Source organism: Bombina bombina, chromosome 5 (assembly GCF_027579735.1).
Source record: "Bombina bombina isolate aBomBom1 chromosome 5, aBomBom1.pri, whole genome shotgun sequence".
NCBI classification, from domain to species: domain Eukaryota; kingdom Metazoa; phylum Chordata; class Amphibia; order Anura; family Bombinatoridae; genus Bombina; species Bombina bombina.
In genome coordinates this window covers 3591711-3601710 of record NC_069503.1, presented here as the reverse complement: position 1 = coordinate 3601710, position 10000 = coordinate 3591711, and the positions used below count along the sequence as shown (strand labels likewise).

The window sequence follows — 10000 nt, the reverse complement described above, 5'->3', positions numbered from 1 at the left end:
AGGGATAGGGTTAGGTTAGAATTAGTATTTACACTAGGTATAGGGTTAGGTTAGAATTAGTATTTAGACTAGGGATAGGGTTAGGTTAGAATTAGTATTTAGACTAGGGATAGGGCTAGGCTAGAATTAGTATTTAGACTAGGGATAGGGTTAGGCTAGAATTAGTATTTAGACTAGGGACAGGGTTAGGTTAGAATTAGTATTTAGACTAGGGATAGGGTAAGGTTAGAATTAGTATTTAGACTAGAGATAGGGTTAGGTTAGAATTAGTATTTAGACTAGGGACAGGGTTAGGTTAGAATTAGTATTTAGACTAGGGATAGGGTTAGGCTAGAATTAGTATTTAGACTAGGGACAGGGTTATGTTAGAATTAGTTTTTAGACTAGGGATAGGGTGAGGTTAGAATTAGTATTTAGACTAGGGATAGGGTTAGGTTAGAATTAGTTTTTTGACTAGGGATTTGGTTATGGCTAGAATTAGTATTTAGACTAGGGATATGGTTAGGGCTAGAATTAGTATTTATACTAGGGATAGGGTTAGGCTAGAATTAGTATTTAGACTAGGGATAGGGTTAGGTTAGAATTAGTATTTAGACTAGGGATAGGGTGAGGTTAGAATTAGTATTTAGACTAGGGATAGGGTTAGGTTAGAATTAGTTTTTTGACTAGGGATTTGGTTATGGCTAGAATTAGTATTTAGACTAGGGATATGGTTAGGGCTAGAATTAGTATTTACACTAGGGATAGGGTTAGGGCTAGAATTAGTATTTAGACTAGGGAAAGGGTTAGGTTAGAATTAGTATTTAGACTAGAGATAGGGTTAGGCTAGAATTAGTATTTAGACTAGGGATACGGTTAGCTTAGAATTAGTATTTAAATTAGGGATAGGGTTAGGTTAGAATTAGTATTTAGACTAGAGATAGGGTTAGGTTAGAATTAGTATTTAGACTAGGGATACGGTTAGCTTAGAATTAGTATTTAAATTAGGGATAGGGTTAGGTTAGAATTAGTATTTAGACTAGAGATAGGGTTAGGTTAGAATTAGTATTTAGACTAGGGACAGGGTTAGGGCTAGAATTAGTATTTAGAATAGGGACAGGGTTAGGTTAGAATTAGTATTTAGACTAGGGATAGGGTTACGTTAGAATTAGTATTTAGACTAGGGATAGGGTTAGGTTAGAATTAGTATTTAGAATAGGGACAGGGTTAGGGCTAGAATTAGTATTTAGACTAGGGATATGGTTAGGGCTAGAATTAGTATTTATACTAGGGATAGGGTTAGGGCTAGAATTAGTATTTAGACTAGGGAAAGGGTTAGGTTAGAATTAGTATTTAGACTAGAGATAGGGTTAGGCTAGAATTAGTATTTAGACTAGGGATACGGTTAGCTTAGAATTAGTATTTAAATTAGGGATAGGGTTAGGTTAGAATTAGTATTTAGACTAGAGATAGGGTTAGGTTAGAATTAGTATTTAGACTAGGGATACGGTTAGCTTAGAATTAGTATTTAAATTAGGGATAGGGTTAGGTTAGAATTAGTATTTAGACTAGAGATAGGGTTAGGTTAGAATTAGTATTTAGACTAGGGACAGGGTTAGGGCTAGAATTAGTATTTAGAATAGGGACAGGGTTAGGTTAGAATTAGTATTTAGACTAGGGATAGGGTTACGTTAGAATTAGTATTTAGACTAGGGATAGGGTTAGGTTAGAATTAGTATTTAGAATAGGGACAGGGTTAGGGCTAGAATTAGTATTTAGAATAGGGACAGGGTTAGGTTAGAATTAGTATTTAGACTAGGGATAGGGTTAGGTTAGAATTAGTATTTAGACTAGGGATAGGGTTAGGGCTAGAATTAGTATTTAGACTAGGGATAGGGTTAGGTTAGAATTAGTATTTAGACTAGGGATAGGGTTAGGGCTAGAATTAGTATTTAGACTAGGGATAGGGTTAGGTTAGAATTAGTATTTAGACTAGGGATAGGGTTAGGTTAGAATTAGTATTTAGACTAGGGATAGGGTTAGGTTAGAATTAGTATTTAGACTAGGTATAGGGTTAGGTTAGAATTAGTATTTAGACTAGGTACAGGGTTAGGTTAGAACTAGTATTTAGACTAGGGATAGGGTTAGGTTAGAATTAGTATTTAGACTAGGGATATGGTAAGGTTAGAATTAGTATTTAGACTAGGGATATGGTTAGGTTAGAATTAGTATTTAGACTAGGGATAGGGTTAGGGCTAGAATTAGTATTTAGACAAAGGATAGGGTTAGGGTTAGAATTAGTATTTAGACAAAGGATAGGGTTAGGTTAGAATTAGTATTTAGACTAGGGATAGGGTTAGGGCTAGAATTAGTATTTAGACTAGGGATAGGGTTAGGGCTAGAATTAGTATTTAGACTAGGGATAGGGTTAGGCTAGAATTAGTATTTAGTCTAGGGATAGGGTTAGGTTAGAATTAGTATTTAGACTAGGGATAGGGTTAGGTTAGAATTAGTATTTAGACTAGGGATATGGTTAGGCTAGAATTAGTATTTAGACTAGGGATAGGGTTAGGCTAGAATTAGTATTTAGACTAGGGATAGGGTTAGGGCTAGAATTAGTATTTAGACTAGGGATAGGGTTAGGCTAGAATTAGTATTTAGACTAGGGATAGGGTTAAGTTAGAATTAGTATTTAGACTAGGGACAGGGTTAGGTTAGAATTAGTATATAGACTAGGGATAGGGTTAGGTTAGAATTAGTATTTAGACTAGGGATAGGGTTAGGCTAGAATTAGTATTTAGACTAGGAATAGGGTTAGGTTAGAATTAGTATTTACACTAGGGATAGGGTTATAGTTAGAATTAGTATTTAGACTACGGATAGGGTTAGGTTAGAATTAGTATTTAGACTAGGGATAGGGTTAGGGCTAGAATTAGTATTTAGACTAGGGATAGGGTTAGACTAGAATTAGTATTTAGACTAGGGATAGGGTTAGGTTAGAATTAGTATTTAGACTAGGGATAGGGTTAGGCTAGAATTAGTATTTAGACTAGGGATAGGGTTAGGTTAGAATTAGTATTTAGACTAGGGATAGGGTTAGGCTAGAATTAGTATTTAGACTAGGGATAGGGTTAGACTAGAATTAGTATTTAGACTAGGGATAGGGTTAGGGCTAGAATTAGTATTTAGACTAGGGATAGGGTTAGGTTAGAATTAGTATTTAGACTAGGGATAGGATTAGGTTAGAATTAGTATTTAGACTAGGGATAGGGTTAGGTTAGAATTAGTATTTAGACTAGGGATAGGGTTAGGTTAGAATTAGTATTTAGACTAGGGATAGGGTTAGGCTAGAATTAGTATATAGACTAAGGATAAGGTTAGGTTAGAATTAGTATTTAGACTAGGGTTAGGCTAGAATTAGTATTTAAACTAGGGACAGGGTTAGGGCTAGAATTAGTATTTAGACTCGGGACAGGGTTAGGTTAGAATTAGTATATAGACTAGGGATATGGTTAGGTTAGAATTAGTATTTAGACTAGGGATATGGCTAGGTTAGAATTAGTATATAGACTAGGGATAGGGTTAGGTTAGAATTAGTATTTAGACTAGGGACAGGGTTAGGTTAGAATTAGTATTCAGACTAGGGACAGGGTTAGGTTAGAATTAGTATTTAGACTAGGGATAGGGTTAGGTTAGAATTAGTATTTAGACTAGGGATATGGTTAGGTTAGAATTAGTATTTGGACTAGGGATATGGCTAGGTTCGAATTAGTATATAGACTAGGGATAGGGTTAGGTTAGAATTAGTATTTAGACTAGGGACAGGGTTAGGTTAGAATTAGTATTTAGACTAGGGATAGGGTTAGGTTAGAATTAGTATTTAGACTAGGGATATGGTAAGGTTAGAATTAGTATTTAGACTAGGGATATGGCTAGGTTAGAATTAGTATATAGACTAGGGATAGGGTTAGGTTAGAATTAGTATTTAGACTAGGGATAGGGTTACGTTAGAATTAGTATTTAGACTAGGTATAGGGTTAGGCTAGAATTAGTATTTAGACTAGGGATAGGGTTAGGTTAGAATTAGTATTTAGACTAGGGATAGGGTTAGGCTAGAATTAGTATTTAGACTAGGGATAGGGTTAGGCTAGAATTAGTATTTAGACTAGGGAATGGGTTAGGTTAGAATTATTATTTAGACTAGTGATATGGTTAGGTTACAATTAGTATTTAGACTAGAGATAGGGTTAGGTTAGAATTAGTATTTAGACTAGGGATAGGGTTAGTTTACAATTAGTATTTAGACTAGAGATAGGGTTAGGTTAGAATTAGTATTTAGACTAGGGTTAGGTTAGAATTAGTATTTAGACTAGGGATAGGGTTAGGGTAGAATTAGTATTTAGACTAGGGATATGGTTAGGTTAGAATTAGTATTTAGACTAGAGATAGGGTTAGGTTAGAATTAGTATTTAGACTAGGGATAGGTTTAGGTTAGAATTAGTATTTAGACTAGGGATAGGGTTGGGCTAGAATTAGTATTTAGACTAGGGATAGGGTTAGGTTAGAATTAGTATTTACACTAGGTATAGGGTTAGGTTAGAATTAGTATTTAGACTAAGGATAGGCTTAGGGCTAGAATTAGTATTTAGACTAGGGATAGGGTTAGGTTAGAATTAGTATTTACACTAGGTATAGGGTTAGGTTAGAACTAGTATTTAGACTAAGGATACGGTTAGGGCTTGAATTAGTATTTAGACTAGGGATAGGGTTAGGTTAGAATTAGTATTTAGACTAGGTATAGGGTTAGGCTAGAATTAGTATTTAGACTAGGGATAGGGTTAAGTTAGAATTAGTATTTAGACTAGGGATAGGGTTAGGGCTATAATTAGTATTTAGACTAGGGATAGGGTTAGGTTAGAATTAGTATTTAGACTAGGGATAGGGTTAGGGCTAGAATTAGTATTTAGAATAGGGATAGGGTTAGGGCTATAATTAGTATTTAGACTAGGGATAGGGTTAGGTTAGAATTAGTATTTAGAATAGGGACAGGGTTAGGGATAGAATTAGTATTTAGACTTGGTATAGGGTTAGGGCTAGAATTAGTATTTAGACTAGGGATAGGGTTAGGCTAGAATTAGTATTTAGACTAGGGATAGGGCTAGGCTAGAATTAGTATTTAGACTAGGGATAGGGTTAGGTTAGAATTAGTATTTAGACTAGGGATAGGGTTAGGTTAGAATTAGTTTTTTGACTAGGGATTTGGTTAGGGCTAGAATTAGTATTTATACTAGGGATAGGGTTAGGGCTAGAATTAGTATTTAGACTAGGGAAAGGGTTAGGTTAGAATTAGTATTTAGACTAGGGATAGGGTTAGGGCTAGAATTAGTATTTAGACTCGGGACAGGGTTAGGTTAGAATTAGTATTTAGACTAGGGACAGGCTTAGGTTAGGATTAGTATATAGACTAGGGATATGGTTAGGTTAGAATTAGTATTTAGACTAGGGAAAGGGTTAGGTTAGAATTAGTATTTAGACTAGGGAAAGGGTTAGGTTAGAATTAGTATTTAGACTAGGGATAGGGTTAGGTTAGAATTAGTATTTAGACTAGGGATATGGTTAGGGCTAGAATTAGTATTTATACTAGGGATAGTGTTAGGGCTAGAATTAGTATTTAGACTAGGGAAAGGGTTAGGTTAGAATTAGTATTTAGACTAGAGATAGGGTTAGGCTAGAATTAGTATTTAGACTAGGGATACGGTTAGCTTAGAATTAGTATTTAAATTAGGGATAGGGTTAGGTTAGAATTAGTATTTAGACAAGGGATAGGGTTAAGTTAGAATTAGTATTTAGGGTTAGGGTTAGGGTATTTAGACTAGGGATAGGGTTAGGTTAGAATTAGTATTTAGACTAGGGATAGGGTTAGGCTAGAATTAGTATTTAGACTAGGGACAGGGTTAGGTTAGAATTAGTATTTAGACTAGGGATAGGGTTAGGGCTAGAATTAGTATTTAGACTCGGGACAGGGTTAGGTTAGAATTAGTATTTAGACTAGGGACAGGGTTAGGTTAGAATTAGTATATAGACTAGGGATATGGTTAGGTTAGAATTAGTATTTAGACTAGGGATATGGCTAGGTTAGAATTAGTATATAGACTAGGGATAGGGTTAGGTTAGAATTAGTATTTAGACTAGGGACAGGGTTAGGTTAGAATTAGTATTTAGACTAGGGATAGGGTTAGGTTAGAATTAGTATTTAGACTAGGGATATGGTAAGGTTAGAATTAGTATTTAGACTAGGGATATGGCTAGGTTAGAATTAGTATATAGACTAGGGATAGAGTTAGGTTATAATTAGTATTTAGACTAGGGATAGGGTTACGTTAGAATTAGTATTTAGACTAGGTATAGGGTTAGGCTAGAATTAGTATTTAGACTAGGGATAGGGTTAGGCTAGAATTAGTATTTAGACTAGGGATAGGGTTAGGCTAGAATTAGTATTTAGACTAGGGATAGGGTTAGGTTAGAATTATTATTTAGACTAGGGATATGGTTAGGTTACAATTAGTATTTACACTAGAGATAGGGTTAGGTTAGAATTAGTATTTAGACTAGGGATAGGGTTAGGTTAGAATTAGTATTTAGACTAGGGATACGGTTAGGTTAGAATTAGTATTTAGACTAGAGATAGGGTTAGGTTAGAATTAGTATTTAGACTAGGGTTAGGTTAGAATTAGTATTTAGACTAGGGATAGGGTTAGGGTAGAATTAGTATTTAGACTAGGGTTAGGTTAGAATTAGTATTTAGACTAGGGATAGGGTTAGGGTAGAATTAGTATTTAGACTAGGGATATGGTTAGGTTAGAATTAGTATTTAGACTAGAGATAGGGTTAGGTTAGAATTAGTATTTAGACTAGGGATAGGTTTAGGTTAGAATTAGTATTTAGACTAGGGATAGGGATAGGCTAGAATTAGTATTTAGACTAGGGATAGGGTTAGGTTAGAATTAGTATTTACACTAGGTATAGTGTTAGGTTAGAATTAGTATTTAGACTAAAGATAGGGTTAGGGCTAGAATTAGTATTTAGACTAGGGATAGGGTTAGGTTAGAATTAGTATTTACACTAGGTATAGAGTTAGGTTAGAACTAGTATTTAGACTAAGGATACGGTTAGGGCTTGAATTAGTATTTAGACTAGGGATAGGGTTAGGTTAGAATTAGTATTTAGACTAGGTATAGGGTTAGGCTAGAATTAGTATTTAGACTAGGGATAGGGTTAAGTTAGAATTAGTTTTTAGACTAGGGATAGGGTTAAGGCTATAATTAGTATTTAGAATAGGGATAGGGTTAGGGATAGAATTAGTATTTAGACTAGGGATAGGGCTAGGCTAGAATTAGTATTTAGACTAGGGATAGGGTTAGGTTAGAATTAGTATTTAGACTAGGGATAGGGTTAGGTTAGAATTAGTTTTTTGACTAGGGATTTGGTTATGGCTAGAATTAGTATTTAGACTAGGGATATGGTTAGGGCTAGAATCAGTATTTATACTAGGGATAGGGTTAGGGCTAGAATTAGTATTTAGACTAGGGAAAGGGTTAGGTTAGAATTAGTATTTAGACTAGAGATAGGGTTAGGCTAGAATTAGTATTTAGACTAGGGATACGGTTAGCTTAGAATTAGTATTTAAATTAGGGATAGGGTTAGGTTAGAATTAGTATTTAGACTAGGGATAGGGTTAAGTTAGAATTAGTATTTAGGGTTAGGGTTAGGGTATTTAGACTAGGGATAGGGTTAGGTTAGAATTAGTATTTACACTAGGTATAGGGTTAGGTTAGAATTAGTATTTAGACTAAGGATAGGGTTAGGGCTAGAATTAGTATTTAGACTAGGGATAGGGTTAGGTTAGAATTAGTATTTACACTAGGTATAGGGTTAGGTTAGAACTAGTATTTAGACTAAGGATACGGTTAGGGCTTGAATCCACCTTGCTGGCGTCTGAGTCGGACTGGAGCTCTCTGCCCTTTACCAATCCAGCCACGGGCCAATCCATCTGGCCCATCAAGACTCACTCTCATTTCATCAGTCCATAAAACCTTAGAAAAATCAGTCTTGAGATATTTCTTGGCCCAGTCTTGACGTTTCAGCTTGTGTGTCTTGTTCAGTGGTGGTCGTCTTTCAGCCTTTCTTACCTTGGCCATGTCTCTGAGTATTGCACACCTTGTGCTTTTGGGCACTCCAGTGATGTTGCAGCTCTGAAATATGGCCAAACTGGTGGCAAGTGGCATCTTGGCAGCTGCACGCTTGACTTTTCTCAGTTCATGGGCAGTTATTTTGCGCCTTGGTTTTTCCACACGCTTCTTGCGACCCTGTTGACTATTTTGAATGAAACGCTTGATTGTTCGATGATCACGCTTCAGAAGCTTTGCAATTTTAAGAGTGCTGCATCCCTCTGCAAGATATCTCACTATTTTTGACTTTTCTGAGCCTGTCAAGTCCTTCTTTTGACCCATTTTGCCAAAGGAAAGGAAGTTGCCTAATAATTATGCACACCTGATATAGGGTGTTGATGTCATTAGACCACACCCCTTCTCATTACAGAGATGCACATCACCTAATATGCTTAATTGGTAGTAGGCTTTCGAGCCTATACAGCTTGGAGTAAGACAACATGCATAAAGAGGATGATGTGGTCAAAATACTCATTTGCCTAATAATTCTGCACACAGTGTAGACTAGGGATAGGGTTAGGTTAGAATTAGTATTTAGACTAGGGATAGCGTTAGGCTAGAATTTGTATTTAGACTAGGGATAGGGTTAGGCTAGAATTAGTATTTAGACTAAGGATAGGGTTAGGCTAGAATTGGTATTTAGACTAGGGATAGGGTTAGGTTAGAATTAGTATTTAGACTAGGGATAGGGTTACGTTAGAATTAGTATTTAGACTAGGGATCGGGTTAGGCTAGAATTAGTATTTAGACTAGGGATAGGGTTAGGTTAGAATTAGTATTTATACTAGGGATAGGGTTAGGCTAGAATTAGTATTAATACTATGGATAGAAAAAGGTCTAGAATTAGACTAGGTTAGTGTTACATAGTACACATATAATACATTACACACGTGATGTATAGCACCTATATAATACATTACACACATGAAGTATAGCACCTATATAATACATTACATGTATGAAATATAGCATATATATAATACATTACACACATGAAGTATAACATATATATATATATAATATATTACACGCATGATGTATAGCACCTATATAAACAGTACATAAATTTTACTGCAATACTCACACACTATCAATACCACGTACCATATTGTTACTCTCTCTCATCGCTTCCTTCTTCTTCTTTTGGAAATAGCCAAGTACCTTATCCCGGAAAACCTGCAAGACGCAACCAGTAAAGAGAATGAGTGTAGCATGTTAAACCGCAGCTTACGGTCCACCAGGACAAGTATCTGTGACATTGGGGCGAGATTCAAATATGTGTTGTATGTTAATATATGTACATATATAATACATTCGTTCATACATAAATAAATACAAACATAAACACATATATATATGTCACGGATACCAAACTGCCCAGGCCTCCCTTCCTGGGATATTGGATTTCGTTGTGCCCCAACCCCCTTCTTACTTGTTTTACACTGCTTATACCTTGTCACTAAAGGAGATGATCTCTGCGGCTTGGCCCCTTCATACCTTGCCGGGCTTATGGAACTACTCGCTGGCTGGGCTTGCTAGCAGTCCCCGCTGAACTTTACCCTAGGTCGCTCCAAAAGCCCTTTGTCCCAAAGCTCTGCTCTTTTGGGGATTTGTTGTGTCTTTAGTGGACAAGGTTTGGGGAGATTGCCGAGGGGAAGCACACCGGGGAACCGGGGGTTTTGGACACCCCCACCTCAATATCTTTGCCAGGCTGTCACTCCGGTTTCCAACGACACCCTTGAAGTGCCTCCATTCCCCCAGTATCACCCCGAAACCGCAACCTAGGTACTATG

At 36.1% G+C, this 10000-nt stretch overlaps 1 protein-coding gene across 1 annotated transcript in view; it reads right to left on the bottom strand.

Annotated features, from left to right (window-relative positions):
- The window catches only part of LOC128659665 (acid-sensing ion channel 1C-like), a 193171-nt gene that overhangs the window by 62816 nt on the left and 120355 nt on the right, over nt 1-10000 (bottom strand). Inside the window, exon 4 of the mRNA XM_053713234.1 lies at nt 9312-9383. Coding sequence (XP_053569209.1) covers nt 9312-9383 — 72 coding nt within the window. The remainder of the gene's footprint in view (nt 1-9311; nt 9384-10000) is intronic.